General features: G+C 43.6%; 1 protein-coding gene across 1 annotated transcript; it reads left to right on the top strand.

The window, feature by feature from the left end:
- Nucleotides 1-15,988: 15,988 nt before the first annotated feature.
- LOC143927067 (olfactory receptor 51E1-like) lies at nt 15,989-16,930 on the top strand. Its single transcript, XM_077451024.1, has one exon. The coding sequence runs from the start codon at nt 15,989-15,991 to the stop codon at nt 16,928-16,930; it is 942 nt and encodes a 313-aa protein (XP_077307150.1).
- Nucleotides 16,931-17,418: the final 488 nt, after the last annotated feature.

The raw sequence follows: 17,418 nt of genomic DNA, 5'->3' as shown, positions 1-17,418 counted from the left end.
TGGGTAGAGAGGGTAGAGTTAGAGCTGGTCATCAATATGGCCTCAGCCAATCCCTGGTCAGGAGAGTGACCAGCAGGGGTCTGAGAGCTGTAGAGCCTAGGTATGGAGTCTGGAACAACAAGGTCCTTGCCTGCTGGGTGGGGGGATGATCTAGCCTGGAAGTGATGTTAAACCTTCCAAGGCATTTGAGTAGCTGCAGGAAAATCCTGAGGGGTTCTGGCTCAGTGAAGAGCTAGAGAACCATCTTCAAGCTGCAGGAACAGTTGGAGCAAATTCTAGGGGGATTGGGCCAGGAGGCTCACGGTACCATGTTGGATGATACTGCAAGGATGCGTCCATGTATGCAGTGGCACTGTGAGTAAAGGCCTAAGCCCTTGTACACACGGTCGGAGATTCCGACGGAATGTGTCCGATCGGACCATTTTGTCGGATATTCCGACTGTGTGTGGTCTCCATCGGACTGTTTCCGTCGGAGTATCCAACGGACCAAGTTTTCCAACTTGTTGGTAAAATTTTCAGACAAAATGCTCCGATCGGACATACTCCGATCATGTGTAGAGAATTCCGATCGGACAAAGTGCCACGCATGCTCAGATCAAATTCCTACACCAAAGCTATTGGCTACTAGCCTGAACGTAGTCCCGTCGTAACGAAATTACGTCATCATATCAGATTTTCTGACAACTTTGTCCAACCGTGTGTATACAACAGTTTCGGACAAAATCCGTCGGACAAAATCCGACGGATTTGGTTGTCGGAATCTCCGACCGTGTGTACAAGGGCTAACAGAAATCTTGGAGAGAGACTGTTGCTGTAGTATTTTTTTTTGCTGGAGAGACAGTTCCATGTCCTGCTAGCCAGGGCTGTTTCCACTGTGGTATCCTCCTGTGCTTCACGTTTTCTACATTAAAAGTATTTTCTGCAGAATTTAACTGTTTACAAGATAGTGTTCTTAACCAAGTTTGTATTAGTTCTGGGTATCCCAAGGCTCACCCTAATCCCTATCACAGTTCTACGAACAATAAAAAACACAAAAGGCACACTATCTGCCTGCTCACTGTGTGAAAGGCTTATGACGGGTACTCACGACCGGACTTTCCGGCAGAAAAGGTCCGGCAGTCTTCCCACCAAACGGACTTGCCCACACACGATCAGACCAAAATCCGTTCGTTTTGAACGTAATGACGTACAGGGCAGGACTTAGGGTGGTGGGGGCCCCTGGGCTTGAGTCACTTTTGGGCCCTACCTTCTATACATTACCGTATTTATGGGCATATAACACGCACCCCAAGTTTAGGAGGGAAGTTTAAGGAAAAAAAAATTACATTTGAAACGCCCATCAATGCAGCCTTGTCCAGTGTCATTTGCAGCCTTGAAGTTTAAAAATGGCGCCGCCAAGATACAGACTCTGTATCTTGGCGGCTCTCCTGTCCTCTTGGTGGCTCTTAGCAGCTCTTGGCAGCTCTCGGGTCCTCTTGGCGGCTCTCGGGTCCTCTTGGCAGCTCTCGGGTCCTCTCACAGTCCCGAGCGGAGCTGAGAGTAGCCGAGTGTACTCGGCTCGGCTCACAGTTACGCCCATTCCCTTTGTTATATCCATCATAGGGTGGGACTGGGTGTGACTGTGAGCGGAGCCGAGTACACTCTGCTATATATCTCGGCGGGGGCCATGGGCTTGAGCCCAGTCAAGCCCAATGGTAAGTCCTGCCCTGATGACGTACGATGGGACTAGAAAAGGAAGTTCAATAGCCAGTAGCCAATAGCTGCCCTTGCGTTGTATTTGGTCCGTCGGACCAGCATACAGGCGAACGGTTTTCCTGATAGAAATTGATTCCATCGGACTGATTTGAAACATGTTCTATTTCTAGGTCCGTCTGAATTTTTGAAGAAAAAAGTCAGATGAAGAATCACACACAATCGTAATATCATTCCGTCTGACCTTTTCTACCGGAAAGTTTGGTCGTGTGTATGCAGCATTAGAAGTATACTGCATACCTGGTTAAAAATACTGTGTGAGACTGGCTGCTTTGCACAAATTTGGGATCAGAACCTGGCTTAATCAGCGGGACCAGTCCGAGGTCTCCGCTACATACATATCCTCACAGCTTCCCAAAAAGTATTGGAATGGTACGCTAAATTAAAAATAAATTAGTAAAACAATTAATTGGAATATATAAAAATGACCCTAACGACATTTTCAACAATTTAATATAGTGGCCATTCAAATTCAGCATCCCTTCTCCGAAAACATAACGGGTAATCAAATATAAAAGCAAGGATTGAGCATGTGGACGAGTGTACCCATCTTTGTAGGTCACCAAAGAACCTACAACACCACATCCTCAGCTTGTGAATACACCTGAAGAAAATTGTCCATGTAAATGTGCGGCCTATAACTGTACTCTTGTAAGCAGGGCTTGAATTTACATTACAGGTGGTGAGTCAGTCCTTCAAAGCATCCCATAGCTGTGAGGAATCCCCAGATGGTCCCACACAGCACCCCCATATAGCCAATTATAACTCTACTGCTTAACTGCTTACAGTGCTATCTGGCACAACAACAGTTGTGCCAGATAGCACTGTAAGCAGTAAAGCCACAAAATTCTCCGGTCATATCCTTCTCCACCTGGAAGGTATGAGTTTGGGGCCTCCAAGGGTGCTCGACTGGATCAAGATCTGGAGAATTTGGATGCAAAGTCACCACCTCAAACTCGTTGTGTTCCTCAAACCAATGCTGAATTCATCAGACCAGGGCACTTTCTTCCATTGGTCCTTGGTTTAGTTCTGATGCTCACGTGCCCATTGTAGGCGCTTTTGGCCATGGACACGGGCCCTGACTGGTCTATGATTACGCAGAACCATGCACAACAAACTGTGATGCTCTGTGTGTTCTGATACCTTTCTATCAGAACCAGCATTACATTTTTTAGTAATTTGATCACCAGTAGTTCTTCTATTAAATAGGACTACACAGGCCAGTTTTCACTCACCAAATGAAACTTGGCCACCTACGACCTCTGGATTTCCTTCCTTCCTTGGACCACTTTTGGTCGGTCATGACCATTGCAGACTAGAAACATCCCACAAGACCTGCAGTTTTGGAGGTGCTCTGACCCAATCGTCCAGCTATTACAATTTGGCTCGTCAATAGACATGTGCAATTCGTTTAGTTGCAAATTAGTTTTTTTTACGAATTTTAACAAATTCGTTAATTTTGAATTTCCGAATTTTTCAATTTCGGAAATTACGAATTTACAAATTTTGAATTTGCGGATTTTTGAATTTCCAATTTCCGGTTTTCCGAAATTTCGGATTTTCGGATTTCCGAATTTCGAATTTTCGGAAATTTGAAAGTCAGAAAAAAAGAAAGAACATCTGTTTAATTCTAAATAATAACTAACTATTAAATTATAGGTATTGGAATTCCCTTTCAAATTTGTCTGTTAGTGATCATAACGAGTACGAATTTACAATTTAAATGATCTGAAATAATGAATGCCACACCTAATCAAATGAAACATAACGATCTAATAATAATAATAAAACCTTTTTATTATTATTAATTATTTATTATTAATTATTTATTATTAATTTGTTTAGATACGACATTTGTTATTTCAGATCATTTGTAACTTCGGATAAATTCGTACTCGTTAATTTAATAGTTAGTTATTAATTAAACTGATTTTCTTTCTTTTTTTCAGATTTTACAATTTTTGGACTTTCAAATCTTTGAATTCCCGTATTCCGAAAATCCGAAAATTCGGAAATCCGAAATTCAGAAAATCTAAAATTCGGAAATCCGAAATTTAGAAAAAAAAATCGAAAATTCTGAAATCCGAAAATTCTGAAATCCGAAAAATCAAAATGTGAAAATTCCCGAAATTTCTGAAAAAAATAAAAAAAACGAATTAAACAAAAAACAAAATGAACTCATTTTTTGTCAGTGCACATGTATACTTGCCAAAGTCCCTCAAATCCTTACACTTGCCTTTTTTTATGCTTTCAACACTTCAACTTCAGGGACAGCATGCTCACCTTCTGCCTCATATATCCCACCCACTTTCAGATGCCATTATAACAAAATAATGAATGTTATTCACTTTACCTGTCAGTGGTCAATAATGTTATGGCTGGTTGGTGTATATCAAACAAATATTTCTCTTTACTTATATTTTCATAGAGCATTTTGTATATTGTTGTATATCAGTTCATTTATTGTTTGTGATACTGAATTTATGGGAAAAGAGCCAGTAAAAGTGAGCTTGAGATAGTCATTCCCCCCAACCTCTATCAGGAATCATTAAAATGTTACTAAACCCACAACAGTAAAATCAGTCTGTATATGCAGTAACACATACTTGTTATACTCACTTTGTAACCTAAGGGGTTAATCCTCTGCATTGTGTAAAGGGGCTGTTTGATCCTGTCTTGTCTGATCCTCCCCTTCTTCCCCTGTCCCCAATCCATCTCCTGATAAGACAGAGCCTTTGTAGTGACTCTGTACATGCTCAGTTTGGTGTGTATTGCTCTTGGGAGGGTGCATGTGATGAGCACAGGGCCAATCAGCACTGTCCAGACGGAGGGTCAGGTGTCCTGGAGCCTCATAGGAAAGTCAGAGGAGAATGAAAATTCCTCCTACAAGCTTTAACCAGACACTGATAGAAGTCACAAGACTGCTATATACTGCTGATGAGAAAAGGTATTTAGCAGTTTACTAAAATAATTGCATGTCCAGCTGCCATTACCCTGGTATCCTCTTCTTCAGCGGGCGGTCCGCTTTCAGATAAAAGTGGTCTCAGCGGTGGATTCGCTGCAAGATCACTTTTATCGGGAGAGGGGCACCCCCCCCTCCCGCCGCGCTCCGGTGCCTTCAGCCACTTACCAGAGCCACCGGCAGTGGCGGAGGCGATTACGCCCTTTCCCCTCTGTGGTATTGAGCTGAGTGAGGGGAAGATGGACCCCAACCGGATTCATACCATTGCAGGGCGGAAGTGAACAGTCAAAACTTCACTTCCGCCCATAGCTCTTAAAGGGACTTTTTTTTTGTATTTTTTCAAACGACATTTTTCTTTTTTTTTTCTTTTTTTTATTGCATCTTAGTATAAATATGAGATCTGAGGTCTTTTGGTCCCAGATCTCATAAAGTGAGTTCTTAAGTTCGCTTACCAGAAGGCAAGCTTTAAGGAGCCTGCGGCTAATTACCCAATTATCCAAAAGGAAGTTGGTTATCCCCTATATTTGGAAGCTAGTATTTGGAGGGAGCTTTTTTAATCAATAGTTTTTATTAAAGTTGAAATTTTTTATCAAGACAAATGACAGAAATTATGACTAAATAACAGATCAGTTACAGTATTTAGATACATAGATAATAGTATCCAAAAATAATAAAAAATATAATATAAAGAAAACCATATTAATTATCTCAATTATAATAGGGATAATAAAGATAACGATCGGGAGGTTATTAATACATCCATTGTGGAGACAATACACAAAAGTAATATTGGAAGGAGCTTTTGAAGAACAACAAATAGCCTGGAATACTCGAGCATCAACTACCAAAGAGCAAGTGCAGATATTACCCAGAAAATATAAAGAGAGACTCCATAGTGTATACCGTATCACAAAGGATTTATTTGGAATAAAATGAGTGCACTTACAAAAAAGAAGATAAAAACGATCGTAAAAAACAGCCGGCCAGCAAACGAACACCCGTCCACTGAGAAAGCGCAATGACGTCAGCACGTCTGCCTCCCTACGTGAGTTTCGTCACAATCTGACGTTGTCTCGGGTAATGTCAGATTGTGACAAAACGCACATAGGGAGGCAGACGTGCTGACGTCATTGTGCTCCGTGAACCAGTGTTCGCTTGCTGACCGGCTGTTTTTTACGATTGTTTTCATCTTCTTTTGTGCAAATGCAATCTTTTAAGTCCAATAAATCCTTTGCGGTACGGTATACACTATGGGGTCTCTCTTTATATTTGGTAATATATGGGATATTTGGTATAGCTGGGTAATATCTGAGCTTGCTCCTTGGTGGTTGATGCTCGAGTATTCCTGGCTATTTGGTGCTCTTCACAAGCTCTTTCCAAATACTAGCGGGGGGGGGGGGGGGGGGATAACCATCTTCCTTTTGGATAAAGGCCCTGGCTGGGTAATTAGCCACAGGCGCCTTAAAGCTTGCCTTCTGATAAGCGTACAATTCATGTGCTGGAGGTAGACTGTCGTCAAGAGTTGTTATTCTTAAGAACTCACTTTATGTGTTATATATATATATATATGGACTATGTTTTCATTATCTACGTCATCTAGATACAACCATTGATTTGGACTAATTCATTTTTTTTATTTATATTCTATATTTTTTATTTTTCATTTTTACACTTATTTGGTCACGTTTTGGTCAGCGCTGCTACTTTCTATTGTTTATTTGTTTCTGTGTGTATCTTACAGTTTTAGCAGCTGCTCTTTCTACAAAAATTGTTTTTGTATTTCTATATATTCTTCAGCGCGGTATGTTTTTCTACTGTTTTAAAGCGGGATTGCACTGTGGAAAAAAATATTAAAAGCCAGCAGCTACAAATACTGCAGCTGCTGACTTTTAATAAATGGACACTCACCTGTCCCGGGGTCCAGCGATGCCGGCAGCCGAGGCCGATCGATCGCTCGGCTCTTGGCTGCTGCCGTCACCATTCTAGGTGAGGGAATCAGGAAGTGAAGCGCTGCGGCTTTACTTCCCGGTTCCCTACTGCGCATGCGCGAGTCGCGCAGCGCAATAGGAATTGTCCGCGCTGTCTCTGGGACCCGTGTGTGTCCCAACAGACAGCGCGGCGGGACAGGAAGAGGCATAGACTCCCGTGGGAGTCTATGCCCGGAAGTGGGTGTAAATACCTGTCTTTGACAGGTATCTCCACCCCCCTCCCCCCTGAAAGGTGCCAATTGTGACACCGGAGGGGGGGAGGGATCCGATCAGCAGAAGTTCCACTTTAGGGTGGAACCCCGCTTTAAGTCTGAAAAATAGGCCCGGTCTTAAAGTGGTTAAATTACAAACATATAGAAAAGTCTTGCTCATCCCTACTAATTAGCGGATTTTTTGTCATACATGGATTTACATTTACACAACATAAATATCCTTGTTTGAATGGTGGTTATTCCTATATCTCTATGCATTGCATTCACACACAGATGTATGGTCCTTTGGGGATTTAGACAGAACAGCTAATGAGAAGGAAATCCCCAATGTGGCTCTATTTAAATGAGTCGATTGAATGTCTTGGAAGACGATGAGAGAGGCGCCTGAGAAAGTACAGCACAAATCTCTGTTGGGAGGGACGGGGATGATTTTCTTTGTCTTTAAAGTGTAATTAGTTCTGAAGATCCTGATGTAGGTCTTTACGGGACTTTTATCAAATTGACTGCTAAGTGGGGGATCTGCCTTCATTATAACCACCTGATTAGGCTCAGTGTAATAACAAAATGAAACACTATATAACCAAAAGTATTGGGACACCTGCCTTTACACGCACATGAACTTTAATGGCATCCCAGTCTTAGTCTGTAGGGTTCAATATTGAGTTGGCCCACCTTTTGCAGCTATAACAGCTTCAACTCTTCTGGGAAAGCTGTCCACAAGGTTTAGGAGTGTGTTTATGGGAATGTTTGACCATTCTTCCAGAAGTGCATTTGTGAGGTCAGTCACTGATATTGGACTAGAATGCCTGGCGTGCAGTCTCCGCTCTAATTCAGCCCAAAGGTTGAGGTCATGACTCTGTGCAGGCCAGTCAAGTTTCTCCACCCCAAACTTGCTCATCTATGTCTTTATGGACCTTGTTTTGTGCACTGGTCCAAATCATTTGGTGGCAGGGGGATTATTGTGTGGGGTTGGGCTTGGCCCGGATTTTGTCCGAAACTTGTGTTGCATACACACGGTCGGACAAAGTTGTCGGAAAATCCAATCGTACGTAATGTGATGACGTTATTTCGTTACGACGGGACTACGTTCAGGCTTGTAGCCAATAGCTTTGGTCTAGGAATTTGATCCGAGCATGCGTGGCACTTTGTCCGATCGGAATTCTCTACACACAATCGGACAAAGTCCGATCAGATCATGTTGTCGGAAAGTTTTATAGCCCAGCTCTAAAACTTTGTCCGTCGGATATTCCGACGGAAACAGTCCGATGGAGCCCACACACAGTCCGATTATCCGACAACGCGGTCCAATCGGACATTTTCCGTCGGAATGTCCGACCGTGTGTACAAGGGCTTAAGGTGTTAGCATACCAAGACATTTTGGTCAATTTCATGTTCCCAACTTTAGTTTGGGGGTGGCCCTTTCCTCTTCCAACAAGACTGTTCACCAGTGCACAAAGCAAGGTCCAAAAAGACATGGATGAGCAAGTTTGGAGTGGAGGAACTTGATTGGCCTGCCCTCAACCCGATATAACACCTTTGGGATGAATTCGAGTGGAGACTGTGAGCCAGGCCTTCTCATCCAAAATCAGTGCCTGACCTCACAAATGCACTTCTGGAAGAACGGTCAAACATTCCCATAGACACATCTCCTAAACCTTGTTGACGGCCTTCCCAGAAGAGTTGAAGCTGTTATAGCTGCAAAGGGTGAGCCAACTCCATATTGAACCCTACGGACTAAGACTGGGATGCCATTAAAGTTCATGTGCGTGTAAAGACAGGTGTCCCTATACTTTTGGTACTATAGTCTATATGAAAAAAAGCAAAGAGTAATCCATAACAAACTGCACACAACAAGCCAAGATGTCTTTCCCTAAAATCACAAGGTTAGTACAATAAGGACAATGCCAACCAGTTTTGGACTTGCGTTAACAAGCAATTGCAGCGCGCTTCCAGGTTGCATTCTGTTTGCATATGAGATCAGTTTTGAGACATCTAGAATTTACTGACGGCATTTTACCTTCTGACTTGCATTTGACATGCTTCAAGCTGCTTTTGTATAGGAAGAGAAGCATTTCTGCTGAGAACAGAAGTCTAATGACATCAACTCTAAAGCGTTCCTTAGAGGAAACCCATGCTGGGAGAAATATGGAGGCTTCACTGCTGGAATCCTTCTAATGATGATATTTGTCTAGTTATGTATGGCTTTAGTATTTTCTGAGTCTCTGACTTGAAACAAGCCTGCAGATTAGAAACTCAGAGAGGAGTCAGGTCTAACTATTTGTTCCAGGTCTATGCCTCAGGAATTTTTATACTTCATCTGAGCAGCCAGACAAGACTCTAAAGCCCCATACACACTATCAGTTTCTCTGCTGAGTTTTTCCTTCAGATTCACCAAAACCATCTAATATGAGGTCAAACCCTAGGACAGCCTTTCTCAACCTTTTCAACACAGAGGAACCCTTGAAATAGTTCTCCGGTCTCGGGGAACCCCTGCTAAAAATTAGAAATCTACAACTCATTATACATTAGTCTGATGATCAGTGGGAAGAATGGTCCTTACACTTGTGGTCATTGGAAAGTATTACCTCCTTACAGATTGCTAAAAAGATCAATGGTGTCGGTGGGAAATTATCTGAGGGGTAGAAATGGCCCAATGATGGAGGAATCCCTAGCAACCTCTGGAGGAACCCTAGTTGAGAATCGCAGCCCTAGGAGTTTCAATTTGTATGCAATCAGACAGGCCCTTGCACTACATGGTTTTGGTAAACCTGAAGGAAAAAATCAGCAGAACATCTGATAGTGTGTATGTGAAGGTGCTTCTTGGATTTTGGGCCCCTCTATGTGGTTAGACTGTAAAAAAAAAAAAAAGTATCACACATGTGATATCTCTATACTTGGAAGGAACAGCAGAATATGTTTTCAGATGTAATTCTAAGTATGCCTAATGCTATGTGTTAGAATCTTCTTAATTGACAACTTTGTGTAAAAAAAATTATATATATATATATATACACACAGCTTCATTTTCTTTTCCCATTTTCCAAAAACGTGTGATAAAAAAAATGACATTTCCAAAATGTGGTCATTTCCATTGTTCTGGTGCTCCAGGGCCTCAAAAATTTGAGAGGTAGTCACGAAATTACATAGTTAGTAAGGTTGAATAAAGACACCAGTCCATCCAGTTCAACCTGAGTGTCTACAATTGTCCCTATCCCTGTACATTGCACACTCACATCGGTCCCTACCCTCTAGGAGCCCACAATCCAAGGTCCCCATTCATATACTAGCGCCAATTTTGGACAGAAGCCAATTAACCTACCTGCATGTCTTTGGAATTAGATGTGTGATTTCTGCCCCTAGAAAGCCCGAAGGTGCTACTTGGATGTTGGGCCTCTCTAATATGTGGCTAGGCTGTGAGAAAGTTTCACATATGTGGTATCGGCATACTTAGGAGTAGCAGCAGAATGTGTTTTGGGGTTTAATTATAAGTGTGCCTATGCTGTGAGATTTAACTTGTTAAAATGCCAATGGAAAAAAATAATAATAAAAAATAAATAAAACATTTTATTTACTTTAATCATTTTACAAAGAAATCTGCCAACAAATTTAAACTTCCAGAAATGTACTATGCCTTCTCACTAAATACCTCAGACTGCTTTCCAAAAAGGGGTCATTGTAGGGCCTCAAGAAATTAGCTGTCAGTACCTCAGAATTGATCAATTTTCAAATATAGATACCATGGTTTGTAGAATCTATAACAGGGATATCTAATTAGCGGACCTCCAGCTGTTGCAGAACTACAAGTCCCATGAGGCATAGCAAGACTCTGACAGCCACAAGCATGACACCCAGAGGCAGAGGCATGATGGGACTTGTAGTTTTGCAACAGCTGGAGGTCCACCAATTGCATATCCCTGCTCTATAACTTTCAGACTAAATAATTTACACCCATTTGCTTTTTTTTTTCCCCATCAAAGAAATTCATCAGAATCCATTTTTGCCCAAATTCATGAAGAAAGATTATTTATTTGCAAAATGTTATAACAGATATGTTTTCTTTCAAAATGTTCGGCATTTCTTCGCTTGTATAGCAAAAAATAAAAAGTCGAGTGGTGAATAAATACTACCAATAGAAAGCTCTATCTAAAAACGCCATATCATTTATTTGGGTGTTGCATGGCTGAGTAATCGTCATTCAAAGTATGACAGAACTGAAATCTGAAAAGTGGCCTGGACTAGAAGGGGATAAAAGGGTCCAGACTTCAAATGGTGGAACACCTTTTGACTTTAGAACCACAATAAAGAGAATCTGTCACTTGACTCATTCTGGCATTCTAAAAGGTACCCCACAACACCCCCCCCCCAAACACCCATTGGCCACATGCTCCCCTTTGTCAGATGTAGTGAGCAGAGCAGTGGGCAATCAAGCAGATGTATCAGTGGGTGGAAGGGGTGTGCGCAATCAAGAGAGCCGGTCACTTTGCCCTCAGTGAACAAAGAAAAAAGGTTCTCTTTAATTTTGACTTGAAAGTTAGGACCCCTGTATATGGTTAGGCCTAGGACAAGCCCCGTTGCTCTTTAGTTTGCTGGATAATATGGCACGGGGACACATCAGATGCTATCAGCTGCCATTGTTCTCTGCTGGGCTTCTGTTGGATCCCTGCAGCTTCATAGAGGAATGGGCCCCCTCCAGACCTACATGCCCTTAAAGCCATCAGGGTTTATTTCCTCTTTTGCTCCCCGCAAGGCCTATAAATGAAAAAGCATAATGGGCTAGTATGCATTGCATACTAACTAGCCCATTATATGACACTTACCTGCAAACGAAGCCCGCACTTCCCCTGAGCAGGCTGTGTCCATCTTCGCCACTCCTTTTCGGGGCATGCGTGCGAGGGGCCATCAGTCACGCTGGGGGAAGAAAAGGCACGGTGGTCCGTTTCTTCATACCGCATGCGCTGATGGCGACATCGGCGCACTACAAGTGAAATATCTCCTAAATGGTGCACGTTTAGGAGATTTTTCCACTACCTATAGGTTAAAGTCACCAAAAAGGGTTTACAACCATTTTAGTTTATCTAATGCTATACACACCAATCTGCCACAACAAAAAGACCACTGATAGGTAAAGTGAATAACGTTAATTGTTTCATTACGGTGACATCTGAAAGTGGGTGGGATATATGAGGCAACAAGTGAACATATTGTCCCTGAAGTTGATGTGTTGAAAGCAGAAAACATGGCCATAGTAAGGATTTGAGTGAGTTTGACAAAGGCCAATTTACAATGTCTAGACCGCGGTTCTCAACCTCAGTCCTCAAGTACCCCCAACAGGCCACATTTTGGGAATTTCTCTTAGATAAAATAGCTGCCCAAAATACCAAGCCATTGACTCTGATTTAAAGCTCTTGAGCAAGATAAAGGAAAACCTGCAAACATGGCCTGTTGGGGGTAACTTGAAGACTAAGGTTGAGAACCACTGGCCTAGATAACTGGGCCGGAACAACTCCAAAACTGCAGCTCTTGTGGGATGTTCCCGGTCTGCAGTGGTCAGGACTAACCAAAAGTGGTCCAAGGAAGGAGAACCAGCGAACCAGTGACTGGGTCATGGGCGGCCAAGGCTCATTGAGGGAGATGGGGAGCGAAGGTTGGCCTGTGTAGTCCAATCCAATAGAAGAGCTACTGGAGCTCAAATTGTTGAAAAAGTGAATGTCACTTCTGATAGGTGTCAGAACACACAGAGCATGGCATTTGGTTGTGTATGGGGCGGTGTAGCCGTAGACCGCTCAGGCTGTCCATGTTGACCCGTGTCCACAACTAAAAGTGCCTACAATGGGCATTTGAGCATCAGAACTGAACTACGAAGCAATGGCAGAAGGTGGCCTGGTCTGATGAATCTCATGTTTATTTTCTTTTACCTAATGTGGATGGCCAGGCGTGTGTGCATCACTTACCTGGGGAAGAGATGACACCAGGATGCAGTATAGGAAGAAGGCAAGCCGGCGTAGGCAGTGTGATTCTTTGTCTAGCAGAGTCCATGTCTCGATGGGTCAGGGTTGTTTTTGGCAGCAAAATGGGGACCTACTCAGGTTTAGGTGGGTGTTGATAATGTTATGGATGGTCTGTGTATGCTCCAATATGGAAACACTCATAGATTAGAGATAAGACTGCACTAGACAGAGGGGCTTTGATGAAGCAGTTTTTTTTCCCCACATATGATCACAAATGTTGTGCAGCTAAAACTTCTGTTTTTAACACAAATTGTTAGTGTATTTTTTTTCATTGAAACCCTAAAGGGACTCCTATGCGTTTACTGGTGCCTTCAAAGTCCCTTCCATCGTTTTTCTGCTCCTTCTAAGTTGTTCCCGCGATGTGGCAACGGGGGCGCACAACGCGGCGAACAGTGGTGGGCTCTGTCTCTCGGACGCAGTGCATCACCAATCAGGGTAAAGAGCCGATGACGTAGATTCTGTCTCTGCCCGGGGGTTCTCAACTGTTGATTGGAAAAAATTGATAGCAGCGCAGCCACTGGCTGCCTTTCAGTTTCCTCAGTGTTTTGAAAAGTCCACTTTGGGACCTGGAGCTCTGGGATTTCTGAGAGATCCGGGTGGGATGAAATTCCCCAGTCCTGGGTCCTGATTTTGAGAACAGCCAGCATACTGATTGGCAGGGCCGGTGCTACCACTAGGCAAACTAGGCAGCCGCCTAGGGCACACTGCTGCCTAGGGGCGCCCGACCACTGGTTTTCCTCCGTGTCTGCAGGCTGCAGCTTGTAACTAACTCAGTCTCAGGCAGCTGCTTCGTCTGACCGGTAGTGTAATTAGAGGTGCAGCACTGGAGCCAGCGCTAGAGGAAGCATAACCAATGCTTCTGGTATAGCACCGCCTCCTGTCACATGAGCACAGCAAAGGGGGTGGGGTGAGGGGTGGAGCCGATGGGGGGTTGGCAAAATGAGGTTTCGCCTAGGGTGTCAAAAATCCTTGCACCAGCCCTGCTGATTGGTCAGGTGTGTGCTGCAAGTAAGAGCCAACTAGGCTGAATGCCATTTTGTTGATGGGAAAAGGAATGCTGAAACCCCTGCGAGGGTAACCTATGTTTGTTTGCTGAACTTGCTTTTAATAAAAATGGGCAAACAAAACCCTTAAAAAGATGAACCAGTGAGTGGCAGTGCCCTTAAAGCTCTACATTTGACGCTAGTCCTTTACAGAGTGTTGAGACAAACCATTTACCACTGAGAGGGATGCTGACAATAATCAGCTTTTATTTATTCATGTAAAACCTTTATCCCAAAAGAAAAAAAAAACACGGTTACTGTAACTGCTGGAGTTTGGTTTCAAATTGTTAGTGTATCCAAATCTGCTAGTCCATCTAACACTCCCCTTCCCCCAGGCTGACAATGCTGCTGTCCAAAGGTGCCCCCTGTGCTCCTTCATCCAGAGTGGAGGCACTCTAATACAGGAGGTGTGTTACTGGTCCGATCACCAGGATCAGACTGTCCGGCGGACTTAACCCAGCGGATAAATTGTCGGACTTTGAAGTGCAGGTCTGTCGGACTTTCTGAATGAGCAGACCTGCCCACACGCAACCGGAATTTTCTGGCGGACTAGGTCCTCCGGATTATGGTGGGAGTCCGCCGTACTTTTGAAATGAACGGACTTGCCCACACATGGAGAAAAGTCCGTTCATTTTGAATGCGGCTCCAGGTAGCCGGGACTAGCGAAGGAAGTCAATGTCGCCACCTTCGGCGGTGAGATTGACACGTCGCTGGCCTCGTCACCTGGTATGGATTTAAAGGGAAAGCCCTACGCCGAAAAAACGGTGTCCATATAAGACCCTTATCCGAGCACGCAACCCGGTCGGTCAGGAAAGGGGGTGGGAACGAGTGAGCCCCCCCCCCCCCCTCCAGAGCCTGTTAGGCCGCGTGCCCTCAACATGGGAGGGTGCTTTGGGGAAGGGGAGCCCTGCGGCCGTTGGTTGTCGCGATCTGTGGGCGGGGGGCTTATCGGAATCCGGGAGCCCCCTTTAATAAGGGGGCCCCCAGATACTGGCCCCCCACCCTATGTGAATGAGTATGGGGTACAATGAACCCCCGGGCAGCGACGAAGAAGAAAGCCAGGCTCCTCCGCTAGTAAAAGAGCTAATAAAAGAGCAGAAGATAGCGGAGGAGTCCAGCGAGAAGACCCCCGGAGCTGTGCAATAAATTATTTTGAAACCTTGTGTTGTGTTTTATTTATATTTTTTTCACAGGTGAATGGTTAGGGGTACATGGTACCCCATACTCATTCACATAGGGTGGGGGACCGGTACCTGAGGGCCCCCTTATTAAAGGGGACTCCCGGATTCCGATAAGCCCCCCGCCCGCAGAACCCGAAACCAACAGCCAGGGTTGTCGGGAAGAGGCCCTTGTCCTCATCAACATGGAGACAAGGTGCTTTGGGCTGGGGGCGCTCGCTCGTCCCCACCCCCTTTCCTGACCGGCCGGGTTGCATGCTCGGATAAGGGTCTTATATGGACCTTGGGGGGGACCCCCACGCCGTTTTTTCAGCGTAGGGCTTCCCCTTCAAGTCCATACCAGGTGACGGGGCCAGCGACGTGTCAATCTCGCCGCCAAAGGCGGCGACATTGGCTTCCTTCGCTAGTCCTGGCTACCTGGAGCCGCGATCAAAATGAACTGACTTTTCACCATTGTGGGAAAGTCCGTTCATTTCAAAAGTCCGGCAGACTAGCACACAGACGGCCGGATTGTCCGCCGGACTCGCAGTTTTTGAGTCAAAACTACTTTCTAAGTCCACTGGACTTTTGGGGAAAAAAAGTCTGCCGGAGCCCACACACAGGCGCCGGATAGTCTGATTGTGTGTACGCAGCATTAGAAAAAAAAAAAAAATGAATGCAGCCACCACATCTAATGATTGGTAAGCTGTAATATTACATTTTTGGTTTGGGGTTTAATAGCACTTTAATGGCATAAAAATGTTATGACTGATGTTTTTAAGACCTGCCTAACCAAGTATTTTGTTTGAACAGCCTTTTGTCCAGGATACAGATTTTAACACCTACTCTAAGCTGAGCGAGTCACAATGGAGAATGGTTCCACCATCAGGAAAGACCTTGAGCTTCTTGGACTTAGAGAGTTAGAAGGACTCAAATATTTTTACTGTCCTCTTCTTAGTGTTATCTATTTGGATATTTTGATCTTGAATATTGTAATTGTGTTTGTGGTATTGATTAACCCCAGTCTTCATGAACCCATGTACATTCTCATATGTAACTTGGCGATCAACAGCATTTTTGGCAGCTCCACATATTTTCCAAAGTTGTTGATGGACCTTTTGACTTCTACCAAGACCATTTCCCGTGATGGCTGCCTGACCCAAGCTTTGTTCATCACGGTTTATGCCTACCTGGAGATTATGATTTTCGCAGGCATGGCGTATGACCGTTATTTGGCTGTGTGTCACCCACTGCAATATGCCATCTTAATGACCAGTGCAAAGGTAATCAAAGTTTTGATCAACTCTTCTTTGGTCTTGTTCATCTTACTTTTGGTTTCTATTCTCTTAACGGTGAGACTACCACTTTGTGGGACACAAATCAAGAACGTTTTCTGTGATAACATGTCAATTTTTATCCTGGCCTGCACAGACACTTCTATAAATAATATATATGGAACAATTATTATCATTGCAATCACATGTTTCTTCACGTTAGTCATTGTCTTTTCATATGTGCAAATATATATTGTCTGTCTTAGATTATCTAAAGAGTCGCGCCACAAGGCAATGCACACCCTGAGAACACACTTGATTAATTTTTCTATTTTCTTCCTCGGATTTTTGTTTTTGGCTCTCCGACACAGGTTGGGCACCATCTACTTGTCTGTCAGTGCCGATGTTGGGCTGTCTATGCCTTCCTTTCTGATTCCTCCACTCATGAACCCTTTAGTTTTTGGGGTAAGAACGGAAGCCCTGAAATCAAAAATGGTTTTACCTTTCAAAAAGGTCCTCCAAATGAAAAAATAAAACGAATACTAAAAATAGTGAGAAATATATATATATATATATATATATATATATAATCTATATAGATTTTTTTTTGGGTTATTGAAATTGTGAATTTCTCAAAAATAACACACAGCCCATATTCCCATGGCACACGTCCCTGGAATAAGCGCTTTAGGCAACTGAATGCTGTAGCGATCACCAGCTGGATACTGGAACCTATACGATATGTAGATATTCGCCACCAGACCAAGGATCATCAATTTCGTCCAAACGTTTTTTTATTCAAGAAAGATCACATCAAATGCAGCGTAGTGCACTGTGATCCTTGGTGTGCTGGCGAACATCTACATTTCTCAAGGATAAGTCTACTTTTTCGACAGACTTTTTCAACTGTATTAAAGTATATAATCCTATTTAGCGATGAGCCAAACATCCCTGAGTTTGGGTTTGCCAAACTTTAAAGGGGTTGTAAAGGTACGTGTTTTTTCACCTTGAATGAATGGAGT

This window comes from Lithobates pipiens, unplaced genomic scaffold, assembly GCF_037356315.1.
Source record: "Lithobates pipiens isolate NorthernLeopardFrog02 unplaced genomic scaffold, aLitPip1_a1.2 Scaffold_23, whole genome shotgun sequence".
In the NCBI taxonomy this organism is placed as follows: Eukaryota; Metazoa; Chordata; class Amphibia; order Anura; family Ranidae; genus Lithobates; species Lithobates pipiens.
This window is presented reverse-complemented; position numbering and strand designations above follow the sequence as displayed.